This window comes from Drosophila busckii, chromosome 2R (genome assembly GCF_011750605.1).
Source record: "Drosophila busckii strain San Diego stock center, stock number 13000-0081.31 chromosome 2R, ASM1175060v1, whole genome shotgun sequence".
Taxonomy (NCBI): domain Eukaryota; kingdom Metazoa; phylum Arthropoda; class Insecta; order Diptera; family Drosophilidae; genus Drosophila; species Drosophila busckii.
Genome location: NC_046605.1, coordinates 1671382 through 1690120, shown reverse-complemented (window position 1 = coordinate 1690120; position 18739 = coordinate 1671382). Strand labels below are relative to the sequence as shown.

General features: G+C 38.8%; 4 protein-coding genes across 4 annotated transcripts; 2 read left to right on the top strand and 2 right to left on the bottom strand.

The window, feature by feature from the left end:
• The first annotated feature begins 4655 nt into the window (after positions 1 to 4655).
• LOC108595750 lies at positions 4656 to 5642 on the top strand. Its single transcript, XM_017981039.2, has 3 exons — positions 4656 to 4869; positions 4922 to 5237; positions 5288 to 5642. The coding sequence occupies exons 1-3, from the start codon at positions 4721 to 4723 to the stop codon at positions 5534 to 5536; spliced, it is 714 nt and encodes a 237-aa protein (XP_017836528.1). The 5' UTR covers positions 4656 to 4720; the 3' UTR covers positions 5537 to 5642.
• A 3192-nt stretch (positions 5643 to 8834) lies between these two features.
• Positions 8835 to 9870, bottom strand: LOC108595302 (crustapain). The gene has a single exon (XM_017980516.1). The coding sequence runs from the start codon at positions 9858 to 9860 to the stop codon at positions 8886 to 8888; it is 975 nt and encodes a 324-aa protein (XP_017836005.1). The 5' UTR covers positions 9861 to 9870; the 3' UTR covers positions 8835 to 8885.
• A 1131-nt stretch (positions 9871 to 11001) lies between these two features.
• On the bottom strand, positions 11002 to 11976 carry LOC117134614 (crustapain-like). Its single transcript, XM_033293229.1, has one exon. It carries the CDS (start codon positions 11974 to 11976, stop codon positions 11002 to 11004), a length of 975 nt encoding a protein of 324 aa, XP_033149120.1.
• Positions 11977 to 15559: 3583 nt separating this feature from the next.
• On the top strand, positions 15560 to 16585 carry LOC108595636 (crustapain-like). The gene has a single exon (XM_017980907.1). It carries the CDS (start codon positions 15560 to 15562, stop codon positions 16535 to 16537), a length of 978 nt encoding a protein of 325 aa, XP_017836396.1. The 3' UTR covers positions 16538 to 16585.
• Positions 16586 to 18739: the final 2154 nt, after the last annotated feature.

Sequence of the window (18739 nt, the reverse complement as noted above, 5' to 3'; positions counted from 1 at the left end):
AGTGGAAATTATCGCCAGCAACTACAACAAAACGAGCCGGCCCCAGACAAATGGAAACGAGAGTGTTTGCACAACTTTGGCCCAAGGAGTAGGCAGCGCTGCTTTAGGCGTCTGCAAATCTCAAAAATGCACACACACACAGACAGACGACGGGCCAAGCTGCGCCTGAGCCCTTGCCGTACGAATTGTATAAGCCGTATTTGTATCTATGAGGCGTCGCTTGGCTTCAGCAGCAGCAAGGATGTCTGGCAAGGCGATTTAGCAAATTAAAAGGTTTTTAATGCATGGAGTGCGCTTTTACTTATTTCATAATTTGATGTGGGCGCCACCCAAGCTCTGTCTGTGTGTTTTATGCGCTGCCTAGACTTTGGATTCTTTTTCTTTTTGGCAATTGCTTTCTTTAGGCGTCGCTGTAATTTCCTATGCCTGACTGGCATGCAGACAGTTTAGGTGTATAAATTATAGCGCAGGATATCAAAAATTTTACTTTTAATTGTGCAATAAATTGAAATGTATTGAAGCATATATATATACTAAATAAAGTAGCTTACATGTAGCTTTCAAATTAAGTAATCTTAAGCGTAATCTGCATGTCAAGTAACTCAGCCACTTCCCTTGCCACAAATTACGCACTTGACTGCCACACACAGTAAAAAATGTAGGCAAATGGGAAATTGCAAAGTTTTCCCAGCACAATTGTCACGTGTCGTCGTCAACGCCCCAGCTGCTTGCCATATCAAAGATTTTCACTTGCGCATCGGAAAATTTGCAAGGGGAAGGCGCGTTCCCACCCCCAAACACTTGGCTGTGCCAATTTTTTTGCTTATATGTGGGTTATTAGGCTTTGCCTTTGTGTGTTCACTTGCGGGTTTCGCTTCAGCTTATAAATGTTCAATTGCGTGTTGTGCTGCGGCAGACTTTACACGTCTAAGTAGGCAACAATGTAATGTGCAATGCAATAAATGACAGTTGAGCATTTTTTGTTGATAAATGTTAGCGCGTGGCTTGGGTGGGTGGCTGGCTGGCTGACAGTTTATAATGATTTGATTGTTTGGAAAATAGCTGCGAGTGAAAGTTTCCCGTCACTTGTAACTTGCCGCAGGCTCACGCAGTTTGATTTGAACGCGTCACTTTGTGCAAATTAAGCCAATTTGAGTAAAAATTTGCATGTGCTGAAAATATTTGGCTGGGTGGGTGGGTGTTGGTGGTTGTGATTGGCAGGTGGTGTGTGTTTAAGTGCGTGTCGAGTGTATGAGTTTAATGAACTGTGGCTTGCAAATAATTTAAAAAGTTAATAGCTGGGCGCATAAAATTTTAAAGGCAATTCGTTTCATGCTTTACTTGCAATTTAATTAATTTAAAAAACTGATACTTAGCTTAAGACCCCGTAGCTATAGCTGTAATAATTTGGCTCCGATTACAATAAAAAAAATAAAATAAATAAAAAACTGATAAGCATCGCAAAAATAAAGCGCATATGCCTAAGTTACTCATTTTAGCTATTAATATGCTTTATAAACTTTTTACTAATTGCTCTGTTTGTTTGTAAGGGAGTGTATTTAATTGAGTGCTGTTTGTTTTATACTTATTTATAGCCCCGAAGCTATACAATTCGCATTGCGAATACAATTTCCTTAAATTTTATTTATAGACATTGTGGTCAGTTTGTCTAACGAACACTACAAGGATATAAATAAAGTAGATGCCAGCCAAAAAACCACTCGGCAGCGAGCTGTAAATTCCTGCATATACTACTACAATAATAGAAATAATAATAAAGCGTCTCAAACACAATGCAAGTCAGGCAACCTCAACCTCAAGATGCGACGCATAGAGTTTTTGTTTATGACGTCGTCGTAATATTGAAATCTCAAATAATTGCGCAAAAGGATGTAAAAAACCGCAAATGCTTTGGAGCTACCACCCAACCACCCACCCACAGACACGGCACAGTTGGCAGTTGCAGTTGCCCCTTTGGGGGGGGGGGGGGGGCAAAACTAAGATATCTTGAGCGCAATTTTAGTGCGACAGTGCCAAGGAAATGGTCAACAAAAATGTACTAAAGTAAAATGAGGGAGCGTAAGTGGAGTGTAAAGAGCTGGCCAAGCAGCAAGTGGTCAACAGAAATATTTGCCAGTGCCTTGGGCAAGCATAAAAGGCTAAAATGCAAAGGCAGTCAGCAAAGTCAAACAAAAGGTAGCAATCATAGTGCCGAGTAGTCGTCAAAATAACAATAATAATAATAATAATAACCTCATTGCTGGGCTACTGCTAAAGCAAAAGACATTGCTCAAAGTGAATTTAAATTGAGGTATTTCTTTTAAAGAATTTTTCAACTCTTTAGTGCAAGTGTCACAAATTGAACAACAAGAAATAATATTTATGCTTTCATATGCAGTCAGCGCATAATTCAAAGCACCTTCGCCTTGAGTCAACCCCAAAAAACCAAAATTAGCCCACAAGCTTCCCCTAATGCTGCATAGATTTCAACATTTTTCGGCTGCTCATACTTTGTATGCCCAACTCAAAGGCATAATTAATGCTTCAAAGATATTTTTTTATATATACACGTTGTGCGCTTGATTTTCTTCTGCCTGTCTGCATTTCAAAATGCCTTTTGTGCGAATGTCAAAAGCGCAAGCGACAGCCGACAGGCAACAACAAAAGAAATGCAAAAGAAAAGTGTTAAACTTTTGTAGCTTTATTTTTGCACATGCAAAGCAGCATACACTTGAGTGTGTATGTATACTATTAGCTGGCAGTGTAGTAACTCCTACGTTTGTAACGCTGCATGATTTATTTACTCACGGCGTGCGCGTATTTATCAAACTCTAATTAATCGGTGATAAACCGATCAAGACGCTAAATGCTGGTACTACACGAAGCCGAAAAAAAATTGAAACAAGTTTCAAGCCAAGCAGTTTGTACTATTTGCCCAAGTCAATTGGCTGAACTGAGACTGCAGCTCTCTGTGAGTCTAAAGCTGACCGCACTCGTCTGCATCTTTGGCTGCTTTTGAGTTGCTCTCAAGTCTCCGCGATTGGCGATGCAATCAATATGTGCTCGTGTCCAGCAAATAATAGACTTTGAAACTGGCATTTTAAGCGTTTCTACTATTTTCTTTTTGCCTGCACCAAAGGGGGAGGTTTGCTCTATGGGTATCTCATGTTTCGCTGCTTACAAACACATTCACACACACACACACATAGTTTAAGCCAAATATAGTTGAGTATGAATTGTGGCAAGTAAGCGGCATCTAAACAGGGTGTTGCTGCTAGATTTTAGCTGCTAAAAATGTAAGCAAATAAACAGAAATAAATGGAAAAATTTATGGAAAAAAAAACAAGTTAAAATGTAAATATGTAAAAGTAGAATAAGTCATAATGATAAGCAAATCATCCTCACATTTCTAGCCGAAAGCCTCAGTAGCTAAGGCTGCCTCTCCTGAAGCTTAAGTTTTAACTTTAAGCCTAAATAAATAAAAATGTTTGCATAATAATTTATTAATATTATAGAGCCTACAAAATAAAATATGTAACTTATTTGGCTTTACTATTCGAGTACTACATTTATAAAAATTATTTTTTTTTCGCATTTTATACTTAAGTAGTAGTGAAAGTTCAGGTAACGCACCCTGTATTTTTTATTGCCGTATATATGGCATAGGCAATGAACTCTAATCCACTTTGGCAAATCAATTTATTAGCCATGTATGACTTATGCTTTTTTAAATGTGCGCTTGCATGTGTTGTCTAGTTTAAAGTTGAACGTTTATAGCTCAGCGAGCCACAGAGCGTTAGAGCGAGAGAGCTACACTTGCAACAGAGGCGCAAGAAATTTATGTTAACATGCACTGCGTAGCGCCCTCTGGTGTGTAATTTGGCGTTGTTTAGGCATCACGATTAAGTTGGCACTGACCACAAGAGTCAAAGTCAAAGCCAAAGCCAAAGCAATAACAGTTTGGTGGGGCAGCGTCCTGGGTGTGTTGCATATAAAATATATGTGTGTCTAAAAGCGGATGCATGGGTGTAAGCCATGATTATCGCGGCTATAAATGATATGTGCATGTGAGCCACGTTTCCTCTTGGGCTATGCGGGCTCTGGCTCTGCCTCTTGTGGCTGAAGCGTGTGAAATACGCAGTGGGCGTGGCTGGCATTTAAGCCTTGAACATTTATTTATGTTATTGTGATTACAAGTAGCTAAAGCGCAGCTTGTAAATTAACTTAAGTGTGCAAGCCAAGGCAAGGCAAGGCAAAAAATATCAATTTTAGCGCAACTTGTTGCCAAAAAGCAGCGAGAGACGCTTAGTTTACATTTTATGGCCAAAACTTGCGCGTCAATTTGAATATAAACGTCGAGTATAAATTGAAAAAGCTATTTTGCTGCCAATTTGGCAAACACTTAAACCAATTTTGCACTTCAATCCACCAACGCACACACACACACACATGAATACAGACTGCTGCAGCAGCAGCAACAACAAGGATAAGGACAAACCCTAAGTGCCAGAGCGAGTCACTCACAGCCGCCAACAGACTGTGCAGCTTGGCAAACAAAGTGTGAAAATGTCAAGTCGTAAACTGTTTACAGACAGGGTCTAGGGAATTTTTGCTTTTTAAATCACACATATAAATTTTAAGCAAGTGTAGCATACAAATAGTTAGTTAGTTGTTATTTTGAAGTCGAAAACAGCTCAATGAAAATCTAAAAACGTTGAAAATGTCCTGCATTTGCCAATATATACTAAACGCTGCTGCTAACGCTGAGCCGCCGCCAGCAGCAGCTGAGGCCGAAGCTGCAAGCCAAAACACAAGCGATAATGAAGAAAGCCAAGAAGTCAAAACAGAGCCACAGCAGCGCATTGATAGGTAATTTAATATATATATAAATTGTTTCGATTGTTAACATTTGTTTCATAAGCTCGCAAGCGCCTGTTACCGATGATGCCAAAATTGCAGTTTGCGTTTCGGAGCTGGCCGGCTGTCGTGCCGAGAACTGGCTGCTTAAGAAGAAACTGCAAGAGTATGAAATAACCATAGAGAATTTGGAGCAAATGATGACCACCATTGTGGACAAGCAGCATCATGTGCTTAGTGAAATGCACACACTACGCAAGCGCAACAATGAGCTGCAAACTGAAAGCAATTTACAGCGCGAATATCATTCAATGGAACGCAATGCTCTAATCAAAGAACTGCATGATGTTAAGCTCATAAGCCAGCAACGCTTAACTAATGTAAGTGTGTAGCATTTATTTTATAGTTAATAACTAATTTGCATTGACAGGCTGCTGCTGATGATTCCACTGAGCTGGCTAGTTCGCTGGCCAACGATGAATGCCATTGTATTAGCTGCGATAGTGATGCTACAGCTTCTGATGCATCTGGCTGCTCCACGCCATCGTCCATTATTAATACACCCTATACTAGCGATGCTGAAACTGAAGATTCAGATATTGAAAGTGATGCTGATGCTAATGATGTTGATATGCAGCAGAATCAATACACGCCCGGCACTGATAGCGAATCCAATTAAACGCTCAATTGTAACTTCGCGATGGAAAAAAAATTTTAATTTTGTTTTGTGCATAGTAGATAATATTTTCGTTTTAAATATAGTAGTAGCTGGGGTGCTATAAAATCAGCAACTTTGTGCCCAAGTCAGTTTTAGTTGGGTGCAGCCAGAATTAACCTGTTGGATTGACTAGAGCTGAAGCATATCAGAGCAGCGATAAGGCAAATAACAACAACTAAGCAGCATTAGAACTATTGCTAGTCAGACAATGAGTAACTCAGTAGAGTATATAAATAATATAAGCGTAATTCTAATGCTAAAGCAACTGCTAAGTTTGATTAGTATAGCTAATGCTAATCGAGTTTAGCAGCTTTAATATCAGCTTTAATACCAACTCAAACTGCATTTAAATCTGCCAATATCTCTTCAATTTTAATGCCCTCAAATTTTATAAACTCTAAATACTTAAAGCGCGTTGATTGAATCTTTCTCTTTCTTAGACACTCGCCCCGTTTAATTTTATTGCAGTTGAACGCATTAAATAATCAAGAGAAAAACGTGACAATCGCGCAAAACAAACAAAATAAATTTTTGGTAAAATAACGTGACAAACAGACGTCACCATAAGTACACAACCAAGGCAACTGAAAAAAGGAAGCTTGAGTAAAGTATTTGCATAAGTAAAAAATGCGACTGGGATGCGTTTGAACCTTTTGCCAAAATGTACAAATCTCAGTCGACAAAAATGATTGAATGCGCAGGCAAATAGAAAGAGCTAGAGGTAGAGAGCATTTAAATCAGCAGCAAAAACGTGCTAAGTGTTTACCTATAACAAAAAGCTGAAATGCCAGCAAGGAGCAGGAGCAAGCAAAGACTCACATGGCTGTCTGGCAGAGATATTTGGCCTGCAGGGAAGTGTGTGTGTGTGGATGCTGTGGCAATTTATCAAGCCACAAAAAGTTTTTAGCACAAATGAGTCGTGGCGTTGAGTAAGGGATACTGCCTGGATAGTGCCGCCGTTTGACGCCAGGATTAATGAGTCTCGTGTGTTTTTGTTTATATCAACCAGCAGCACATCCTCAAAGCTGTGCCGGCAACACGTACTAATAATCCATCATCACCTTGAACAAGTGTGTGCAACTTTTTGAAACTGTTTAAAGATCGCTTATCTATAAAGCAAAGCATATGCAGCAAAAGAGTTTAGATAATATGATATATATATATAACTTTAACAAAGCCTTGAGCTTGCCTTTGTCTGCATTTCAACAATTATTAATGACCACTGTACATAACTCTGCGCATATCGCGTCAAGTACTGTAGGCAATATCATTTATCAGCTTGGAGTATACTTGTTGCGCACAGAAAAAGAAAAAGACTTTTCATGTCACGTGAGAAGTCAGCGGCTACCGCAGGTTAAGAGATGTGAAACCGAACATGGCATGAAAGCCCCAACCGGGCGACTAAAATATTAATATGCAATGCGAAACGTTGCGGCAAGCAGCTAAACGCTATGTAAATTGCATAAAAAAAGGTTCAACAGTGAGAGAGATACGGCAGTTGTTAATGTTATTGTTGGCTGCTGGTCAGCCAAAGTTGTGGCTGTGGCTGTTGGTTGCTGGTGTGAAAGGTTTGTGCGGCAGCAGCAACAAGTAGCACAAATTGCATGTGAGGCAGGGTGAATGGGCAGCAAGCTGGAAGATTAATGGATTTGCCTGCTGAACGACATTGAATTATATTGAAAGGCTTGTTAGAACACACACAGGCAGTCAAAAATTGATTGCTAAAGCTTAGAGATTGTGTTAAAAATGAAATAAATGAAATAAAATTGAATTGACACTAGGTGTAAGCTTAATTGCTGCTAAAAGAATTTAGTTAGGTACATAATTTCAATTTTAAATTAAAGCTTATTAAATTTAATGTATAATGTTGTTTTTAGTTTTAGCTTGTAAATATTTTATAAGAATTTTAAAGCAATGCTTAAGCTGATTCTGAAATTTTTTATATCAAAGTACATAACTCTCATAGATTGTGTTAAAAATAAATTGTAATTGAATAAAATAGAATTGCCACTAAGCGTAAATTTAATTTATGCAGTCTATAGCTGCTTAACGAATTTAGTTAGCTGCACATTTTTAATTTCAAATTAAAGCTTATTAAATTTAACATAAATAACTTGAAATGCGTTTTTACTTTTAGCTTGTAAATATTTTTAAAAAAAATTAAAGCAATGCTCAATAATAAAATGTATTTTAATTTCAAAATATTGATTTGATTTAATGCTTTGCCATGACAGTTTTATAGTTAAACTTTTCTATTAATTAGTTTTTCAATTTAAACAAATCGCTGCTCTAATTGTAAAGTGATCATCATTGAAAGTCACTTATTTTTTCTTGCCGCATCGTCATGCTTAAGCTATTCTTAGCCTCAGCTCCACATATAAGCTTGTTATACTTGTTTACCCTTCACATATTATGGCTCTAACAACCGACATTATGCCAAAACGATTTACTGCATCAACGCCTACCTATTTGCTCAAACAAATGCAATGCGGGCATAGAAAATACCAAAAAAAAAAGGTCTAAAAAATTCGCGTGTTCTAAGCAATTTCAAACCAATAATCGTTGGGTGTCTTTTAAATTAAGTAAGCAGAACCATGCAAGGCAAATATTAAAACCAAACTACTTACTGCCCAAAAAAAAAAACCTCATATTGACATGACTGACTGACTGAGTGAGTGAGTGACTGAGTGAGTGAGTGACTGTCAATGGCATGACGTTGAAGCTAATGTGTGTTAGCAAATATATATTTCCTGTATTTTTTTCGCTGCCAACTGTTAATCTAAAATTAAAATCATTTTAACGGCTGGCAAACAAAACAATGTATGTCGATTGATAGATCAAAGCTACCCTTGAGGCAAATAAGGATATAAAAACGGTATACGATGCGCATACATTTATTTATGCTCTAATGAGAATGACAAACGAAGAAATCAAATAAAGCCCGCCGAACTCAATTAAACAAATACACACAGTCGTTGGTTACGTTTGTGGTTGGCACAACTATATTTTTAACCCTAATAAACAGTTTGATTTTAATCAATGAAAAGGTAGGCAGACAGAGTCCTATAAACTTTCCTTCTTGTTAATTGTAAGCATTTGTTTTTTTTTTTTTTCGGGGGTTATTACAAGAGTTTGTTGGACTTCATGCATATTTATTTGTTTGCTAAAAAGCATAGCAAATGTTATGCTTATAATTAGAAGCCCTCGCATGTTATATACGCCATGCATATTTATGAGTATGGATTTAATAAAACGCAAATTTTACATAAAGTAAGTTTTTTTTATTGCATTATTTCGATTGGTTTGTCGCTTAAACCACTGGGTAGACACCATAGCTGGCAATCAGACACATGTTGTTGCGATTACGAGCCATGCGCATGTAACCCTGCTCTCCCCACCAAGTGCCCCAGGAGTTCTTGATTAGCCAATAGTCGCCATAATAAGAGTCAGTGCCGTAGCCAACAACAGTCACCAAGTGATTGGTGCCATAGGAGTTGCAGTAATTGTCGAAGAACACGCCGCTCTTGTAGCTATTGAAAGCGTTGGAGGAGTAAATGGTGACAGCCACTGGACCCTTCTCGGCAACAGCAGCCTGCAGAGCAGCCTCATTGCCAGCAACATTGACGACCTGGCGCGCGGTGGCGCCTCTGTAGTTGTAGTTGTAACGGCAATTGCGGAGCACGCCCTCATAAGGATAATAATACTCGTAGTCAACGCCACCATTGTTGACCACATACTGCAGGGTGCGACCACCGTAGCCTCCATTGCAGCCCATGTTGCTGTAGGGAGAAACTGTGGTGCAATCCAGCAAGTTCTGCTCGGACAGTGGGTACAGTGAACCGGTCTTCAGGAAGTAAGCGCCCTCCAAAGCGGCAGCAGCAGCAAAGGTATAGCAGGAACCGCATGTACCTTGGTTCTTCACGGGAGTAACAGCACCGCGTGTGCGCCAATCGATGCTGGCGGGCAAAGCTCTGCCGCTGGGTGTGTAGTCAATGTTGCCCTTAACCTCATGCTCCTCAGGATTCAGCGCGGGTGTCACCTTCTCGGCAAACTCTTCGTAGCTCATGTCGCTGTACTGGTTCAGACCCATCTCGTAGGATACCTCACCATTGTGGAAACGCTTGTTGTGCTCCTCAATCTCCAGCTTCTTCTTCTCAAAGTTCAGCTTGCGCATGAGCTCCTCGGCGGGAGTCTTGTACACCTTCTCGAACTGCTGCTTGTAGTTCGCCCATTCCAGAGCGCTAGCGCAGGCCACTAGGACACTTAAAACAATCAGGACTTTCATTGTTAGCTGAGTACTGACTTACTGCTGCTACTGCCTAAGCCATTGGCTTTTATAGCAGCTGGCGTGATCTAAAAAAATCACTGCAGTGCAGATAAGATACTTATGTTGAAGAGCTTTCATTTTAATCTATTAAATATATATTTTAAATAATCTATTAAATATATACTTAATCAAAGCACATGCTTAACATTGATCTGATTAATTGCAGTGCGCAAAATTATTTTTATCAAGCCATAAGACAAGGTCAAAGTCAGCATATAAATAAATTTTTTGCAATCACACACTCAGACACATTAAAAAAATTAAAGTTATGCGCTGCTGATAGCTCGCACATTTTTTTCGCTCTATTTTTAATATTAATACTTGAAGTTGTCAGGTAGCACCTGCGGCAAATTAAATTGAATATTTAGATTGGTTAAAATTTAAGTTAAGAAAATGTATTAGAAATTATGGAGGTTATGTACAATATTTAGAGCGGGCGAGGTAAAATTTGGAAACTTGTATTTTCATATAATAAACAATTATATTAAATATATATATCCAACTGATCGTGTTAGGGTTAAAATGGATACGTAGTTTAAGTACAACGAGTTGGCAGAGTAGTTAAGAAGTTTAAGTAAAAACAGCAGAAACAAGAAATCGAAGCGTGGCGAAATATTTCATCATTCATTTAATATTAAACATATCATATATAAGCCAACAATTTCATTATTATATAACTTTAATAATAATAAATCAATGAGTCATGCTAAACATAATGATCACAATCATTAAGCACGAATAATAAATAATATTTTAAGAAGTTTATTTTAAGGCTTCACAACTACGTGCTAAATTGTGTGTCTCTGATATATTTTTTATTGAGCAAAGTATGTGAAATTTTTCGCCTATCAGTATTACTGCTTATCAGTTTCCTCCCGAACTAATAATTTGCACATAAGTTTTATAGACCCATTGACAAAAGATTTCTTAATACTCTTATCAATCTAAATAAATTAACATTCATTCAACAGATTTATTCAAATGAAAATTAAATATTCTTCTGACTTAATTGCCTCAAAGAGAAAGCAAATATTTTTAAATAGAATAAAACACAAAAATGTTATGAATCGTTTGATTTTATTGCAGTTTTTCGTTTGGTTTAGACTTCTGGGTAGACACCATAGCTGGCAACCAGACACATGTTGTTGCGATTGCGAGCCATGCGCATGTAACCCTGCTCTCCCCACCAAGTGCCCCAGGAGTTCTTGATTAGCCAATAGTCGCCATAATAAGAGTCAGTGCCGTAGCCAACAACAGTCACCAAATGATTGGTGCCACGTCCATTGCAGTTGTTATCGGTGAAGACGCCGCTCTTGTAGTTATTGAAAGCATCGGATGAGTAGATGGACACGGCGACGGGACCCTTCTCGCCAACAGCTGCCTTCAGATTATTTTCACCAGCAGCAACATTGATTACCTTGCGAGCGGTGGCGCCTCTGTAGCTGTAGTTATAACGGCATTTGCCCAGAGCTCCATCATAGGGATAATAGTACTCGTAGTCGATGCCACCATTGTTGACAATATACTGCAGGGAGCGACTGGCCCAGCCGCCGTTGCAGCCCATGTTGCTGTAAGGCGAGACTGTAGTGCAATCCAACAAGTTCTGCTCGGACAGTGGGTACAATGAACCCGTCTTCAGGTAGTAAGCACCCTCCATAGCAGCAGCAGCAGCAAAAGTGTAGCAGGAACCGCATGTACCTTGGTTCTTCACGGGAGTAACAGCACCACGTGTGCGCCAATCGATGCTATCGGGCACAGCTCTGCCTGATGGTTGGTAAGTAGTCTGCTCATTGACAACATGCTCTTCAGGATTCAGCTGGGGTGTTACTTTCTCGGCAAACTCTTCGTAGCTCATGTCGCTGTACTGATTGATGCCCATCTCGTAGGACTCCTCGCCATTGTGGAAACGCTTGTTGTGCTCCTCAATCTGTCGCACCTTCTTCTCAAAGTTCAGCTTGCGCATAAGCTCCTCGGCGGGAGACTTGTACACCTTCTGGAATTGCTGCTTGAAGTTGGACCATTCTATGGCGCTGGCGCAGGCCAGCAGTACACTTAAAACAATTAAGACTTTCATTGTTAGCTAATTCCGTCTAACTGTGGCAGCTGGTTAAGTCATTGGCATTTATAGCAACTGAATTGCTCATCGAAGTGTGTGCAACTTGAGAATTTATCAATGCAGATAAGATATTTAAATACAAGAGGTTTTTATTTTAATTTAATAAATATATATTCTAAATATTAATAATGAGCTGCTTAATTACACTAAAAGAAATTGATTGTGCTTTGTACGAATAATTTTGTATAGCTTATTTAAGTATAATGTGCAGCTCAACAGCAATAACTGCTGCTTATCAGCTGAAACTAACTATTTACACATTAGTTTTATGAGCTCATTAATAAATTCGCTTTTAATAAATTACAGCTATAGAATTACAATAGTTTATTCAAGTGTATTAGACATTCCATCGGTTTCATTATCTTGAAAAGAAAGCTGCTTGTACTTAAACTTGAACGCTTATCAATTTCCAATAAATTTTATGGCTATCAAAAGCAAATACAAAAGATATGTTATAAGTATATGCAATATAAATAGCTAGACTAGTTGAAAGCAAAAGCGTTTGAAATATTTGCCGCAAGCACTTAAGCACATGTTGCAAGCTCAAGAGGCAAGAGCCTCTCTGACTTAACAAGACTTGAATCATACTAATTTGAGTTGAGCGGCGAGCAAAACTATTTTCTAAATTAGCGCAAATAATATGTTGCAAGCATGTTGCAACATGTGTTGCACCTAGAGTACCGCTACGATTACGATCGTTATCACCAAATCAGCGCATGCGAAGGTTAATAGAGCTGTAGCGCTTGCTACACTGCAGCGATTTCGATTAACGAACGTGCAACACACACATGGGGCATGCCCCTGGGCAACAACAAGGCACCAGCTGCTGCGGCTTTGCCACACTATTTGCAGTTCTCGCACCTTGCCAGCCACCAAAGCCAGCACACTAATCCATCTTTGTACGGCGATATAGCGCTGGCGATCGTTATGCTTCAACCGATCGATCGAATGGCTGTGGCTATACTTCGATTACGCTTAAGTAGACAGCAGGCTGCTTAACCCGCAGCTAAAGCGGTTGACTTTGACGAGATCGCAGCAAAGATCGCCAGCAACTTGAGCTCGAATCGCGGATCATCTTGTTTTGGCGCTGGGCGTCATTGCTGGCTGCGTTTTTTGTTTTTTAGTAAATTACTTTAATGGCATAAACATAATCATTTGTATTGCGGCTGCTGTTGTTGCTGCTGCTGCTGCTGCACATGCCACAAAAGAGAGATGCACCCAAAAGTGGCCGCGTGCCCCATGCCTCGTTATTTCCTAGCTTGTTATGACGACGGCGCGGCAATCACAGTTATCTGTGTAACAGTGAAAAATTGAAAATTGTTGTTGTTACTTTCAGCCTTAGCGCTTAGCAACTTGGCTAAAACATAAGATTTTATGACGCCGTACGCAGCAACAAAAACAAAAAAAAAAGTATGAACTTGCAACCAAATTCTAACTGATCGATCGATTGCCTTTTGGAAAGTCTTACATGCGGCAATTTGGCGCACAAGCTCGTGAAAATGAATGGGTTCGGTAGCCGAACCAAAAGCATTGCCAACTGCTGCAAGTGAAGGGTATATAATTAGCTATCGGCTGATAAGCTAGAGCTCTATTAAAATAGCGCTTGTCGCTTAGAGAGGGACACTTTAAAAGTTAAGTTAACTTAACGCTTAAATATATTTTATTTTATTTTATTTTATCACTAAATTGTTGCTATAGCTTCAGCTTGGCTGCTCAATTATAGTCGCGAGTCGATGAAGCAATTTGCTGGCACTCGCTGCAAGTTCAAAAGGTGAACTGAGCTGAACCCGAACGGGCAACTACAAATGCGTCGACTCAAGCTGCAGCTGTCGACCTTAGCGGGCACCCTCTCATGCTCTCTAACTCTCTTTGCTAGGCAGTTAGTCTCCCCTCTCTGAACTCATTTAAATATTTAATCAAACTAATTTGCATATATCGCTTACCTGAGATCGATAGAGAAAGGCGACATATGATCCTGCGTAGCACAAAAGGGTTCGTTTTTTTTAAGGATGCTGCAACAAGGGTTGCTTGGCTCTGTGTGTGTTAAATTTTGTTTATTTAGCGTATAAAAAATGCACGCAAATTTGAATAAAACAGCAAGTAAAATGTTGCCAAAAATGTTAGCGCGAAAACCACAAACATTTTTGCATAATTTATTGAAATTTCGTGCCACAGACAAAAGCGAGTCCTGGGCAGCAAGCAAGGACTGCAACGGCAAACTGCATGAAATGTGTTTCTATTTATTGTGCTTGCTGCTTGGTCCTTGCTGCTTGCTCCTTGTGCTTGCGGCTGCCTGTCTGCATTATCCTGTGTGCATTTATTTTTCATTTACATGAATTTTTCATTGTTTTCACAGACAGCGTAGCGTAGTCATCGTAGTCGTGCTTTGACTGCACTTTACGCTTCGCAGGATCAGCACAAACACGCGATATTTGTCGAGCGGGCAATCAGCTTGAAAAATCAACGCGCTGTAGTAAGTATAAAGTGCCTCAGCTATATAGACACATACCATATACATAACTGACAGCTTAAATCATTTGCATTGACTTAAGCGCGCGCAGGCTAAACAAATATTTTAAACTGCAAGTAGTACGCGTTTGGCTAAAATGCAAACAAGTTAGATAGAGATAAAATTGGTTATAAGTTGAGAGTCAATTTGGGGTTTAAATTAAGCAGTTCAAATTGATTTACTTGCTGTTAGACTCTGGAATCAAGTACTAATTATTTATTTTCACAAGTTTTCGTTTCAAATTAATATTTATATATTTTCCATTTGTAAAACTCGAATGTGTTATGCAGAAATAATGCATTTTAGCTTAAGATAATTATTAACATAAAGTTAGGTAAAATAAGTTGTATCCTTTTGTCAAACATTCTAATATTTATATATTTATTTAATGTCAACAGTGAACAGTCGACGATAAAAGAAAAAGATTACATAAAATATTTAAAATTAAATTTAAAAGTATTTAAAATGATGTTTTAATTAATTAAAAGAAATTAATAAATATTTGAATGTTTATTTATTTATTATTACAACTATGAACAGTCGACGATAAAAGAAAAAGATTACATAAATATTTAAAATTATGTTTTAATTAATTAAAATAAATTGCATACATTTCATTGCTTACATTCTTATATTAAATCCTATATTTAAGTAGCTTCTATAGATTTATACATTCATAAAGTTCAAGAAAGCTTAAATTGAGATTAGATTAAACTTATGAGAATGCACTTAATTTTCTACAGTGTATGCAGATATCTGCAACGCTTAAAGTTCGAGTAGTAGCTGTAGTATTCTAATATATACAACTCGATTTTACTACTCGCTTATCTAATCTAGCTTGCAAATCATTTTGCTTGTCAATGAACTTAGTTTTAATATACATTAATAGATTTTATGGCCCACTACAGTTGACAATGTGATTAACTGCGGCAATTAATAAATATCTTATCGTCACGCTTAAGCCAAATGCACTTGCAATTAGCCAGAGTATAAATACTAAAGCGCCAGCCACTGAAATCAAACAGTCTTACGATGAAATCAATATTCATAGTTTGTGCCTTGCTGGTGGCTAGCATAGCTGCTCTGCCTAGTCAGGATTGGACTGGCTTTAAGCAGCAGTTCGGCAAGCAATACAAGAGCGTGGCTGAGGAGCAGCTGCGTCGTCTGGCCTTTGAGAAGAACGTGCTGCAGATTGCAGCACACAACAAGCGCTACGAAGCTGGCGAAGTTAGCTTCAGCATGCGCCTGAACCAGTTCAGTGATATGAGCCATGAAGAGTTCTCCCAGCGCATGCTGGCCAAGCTGCCTGAAATTGGCGCTGTGAACGCTTCTGTCTATCAGCCCACTCAGCGCAACTTGCCCGATTGGCTGGATTGGCGTGCTCATGGCGTTGTTACTCCAGTAAAGAATCAAGGATCCTGCGGCAGCTGCTGGAGCTATGGCGCTGTTGCTTCAATGGAAGGACAATGGGCACTGCGCACTGGCCAGCTGAAGCAGCTTTCCGAGCAGAATCTTGTGGACTGTGCTGACGAAAGTTGGGGCAACTCTGGCTGCAGCGGCGGCTGGGCACACAATGCCATGTCCTGGGTTATTTCCAATGGCGGCATCAACGATCAACATTTCTATCCTTATGAGGGTGTGAAGAGACATTGCCGCTTCAATCATCAATACCGTGCTGCTCATATGGGCTCACTCTGGACCATCGAGGCGGGCAATGAGGAGTCTTTGAGATGGGCTGTTGCTAATGAAGGACCCGTTTCGGTGGGCGTCTATGTTTCCGAAAACTTCAATCGCTATGGCGGTGGCGTGTTCAACGATTGGAGCTGCGGCAGCTGGCCTAACCATATTGTTACTGTTGTAGGCTATGGCTGGGATGCCAGCGGCGGCGACTACTGGCTGGTGAAGAACTCCTGGGACACCTGGTGGGGCGAGGGTGGCTACATTCGCATGTCTCGCAATCGCAACAACCAGTGTTTGATTGCTAGCTTTGCTTACTTCGCAAAGATCTAAAAGCAATGTAATTACATTTTGGAAATAAAATAATTTGGCACATTTTAATTATGAGCAAGTCGTTCTACAATTCTTGGAAATGCGTCTGGCAATTGCAAGTTTAATTAGCTTTAGAATTTATATTTTTAGCAGCACAAACTACAACTGTTGATGTGAGTGTTTGGCAAAGTTAAAGCTGTAGCTTCAATGCTTACATTGATTAGTTTATATGCTTACATTGATAATATATGAATACTTGTAGCTTAATATGTTTGCGTAAATGGCAATTGCAAGTTTAATTAGCTTAATAATTTATATTTTTAGAAGCACAAATCTTTCAATACAAATGATGCGATTGCTTGGCAAAGTTGATGCTTAAACGTTTTAGCTGTAGAAAAAATCAAATTCAGAAAAGCGTAAGAAAGATTAACTTAATATATGAATACTTGTAGCTTAATATGTTTGCTCAGAGGGAAATTGTAAGTTTAATTAGCTTTAGAATTTACATTTTTAGCAGCACAAATCTTTCAATACAAACTGTTGATGCGACTGCTTGGCAAAGTTGCAGCTTAAAAGTTTTAGCTGTAGTATTGATTAATTTACAAAAGCGTAAGCAACATTAATTTAATATATGAATACTCGATGCTTAAAATGTTCGCTCAACTGGCAATTGCAAGTTTAACTCCCTTATAATTTACATTTTTAGAAGTAGTAAGGACTTTGACTACAAATCGTTGATGCAACTGTTTGGCAAAGTTGAAGCTTGAATGTTGTAGCTTTAGAAAAAATGTTATTATGTTGATTCATTCACAAAAGGGTAGAAGAGATTAATTTAATATATGAACAATTAATTTTTAAAAGTAAACTTTGACTATCTTGCTGCTTAATATGAATATAATATGAATACTTGTAGCTTAATATGTTTGACAAATGGCAATTGCAAGTTTAATTTATAAATCGAAACTTTGACTAACAACTTTGACATAAACATTTGCTATTTAACAATGCTGTTAAGCTTACAAAGTATTTAACAAAAGGCTAAGCAAGATAATTTAATATACTTATGCATATTTGCAGCTACAGTTGCTTAGTTTAGGAATAGAAAATCCTAGCAACGCCATTTTGTCTATGCGTTTTTCCCAGGGTGTAGCTAGACTTTAGTTTTCACTAGACAACTGCAATAACAACTACAATAGAACAAAAGTGGTAACGCATGTGCGTACACATACGCCAACCCCCCCCACTCCACACCCACTCGCACTCTAGAAAATGCCAGAGGGTGGCAGTTGGGGTGGCGCACACTATGTGTGTGTTGGTGGTTGCTAAATGCAATTTATCATAAAAAAGGCAAAGATAGAGAAAAGCTTGAAATTGAAGCGCTGCCGAGCGGGGAGTCAAAGTTCATTGCAAAGCAGGGTAAACATGCCACACACACACACACACACACAGCAAAGCGCGCTCATCTAATAAGACGCATTTAGCGTCTGTCTGTGCGTTCGTCTGTGTGTGTGCCTAAGCAAATAGGCAAAAGTTATGGAGCTGTAATAAATTGGATTAGTTCGAGTAGTGACGCCATTTTGTCTTATTGGCAACATGCGGCGGCGTGTGCGTCAAAAATTTATGCGCACATAAAAACACAAAAAAATAAAAAAATATTCCATCTAAATATTTTGTCTGCAAGGATTACCTTTTAGCCTGCGGGTACTCAAGCAGCGCCACTTCAGCGCCTCCAACTTCAGCACTGATCCTACCTGTGCAGGACACGCTACGTGCCAAATCAAAATCAGCCTCTTCAGCTTCAAACTCTGCTCTCTCAGCTTGCAAATTTGCATATGAAAGCGTTTCATTTTTTTACGTACGCCGTAATATTTGCCACCTTTCGCTTTTGTTGCCTAAATGATTTCCATTTGAATTTCATTTCACTGCTGTCATATGAAGTGTGCAGCATCCTTTTATTTTTTTTTTACAACACAGACACATCAATTGGTTTCATATATGCAAATTTTTCCCATTTCTACCCCGCTGCTTCTGATTTTCTGTTGCATTTTTTATTTCCAAGCGCAGCTCGCAGCTGCCACAGTTCATTTATACGTTTTTTTTCTACTCTATTGGGATGCTGCTTACATTTTTAACTACAGTTGATTTCTGTGTTTAGTTCATCTGCATTTGCCGTCGGGAGTTTGCTTATAGCTTGATTTATGGTAAGTTTCAATGTTACAGTTT

Bases quoted from the DNA above. Each gene is read 5' to 3' on its own strand.
- LOC108595750 (XM_017981039.2), top strand. From the start codon at position 4,721: ATGTCCTGCATTTGCCAATATATACTAAACGCTGCTGCTAACGCTGAG. The intron at 4,870-4,921 runs GTAATTTAATAT...TTGTTTCATAAG, and splicing joins CCACAGCAGCGCATTGATAG to CTCGCAAGCGCCTGTTACCG. The intron at 5,238-5,287 runs GTAAGTGTGTAG...TTGCATTGACAG, and splicing joins GCCAGCAACGCTTAACTAAT to GCTGCTGCTGATGATTCCAC.
- LOC108595302 (XM_017980516.1), bottom strand. From the start codon at position 9,860: ATGAAAGTCCTGATTGTTTTAAGTGTCCTAGTGGCCTGCGCTAGCGCT.
- LOC117134614 (XM_033293229.1), bottom strand. From the start codon at position 11,976: ATGAAAGTCTTAATTGTTTTAAGTGTACTGCTGGCCTGCGCCAGCGCC.
- LOC108595636 (XM_017980907.1), top strand. From the start codon at position 15,560: ATGAAATCAATATTCATAGTTTGTGCCTTGCTGGTGGCTAGCATAGCT.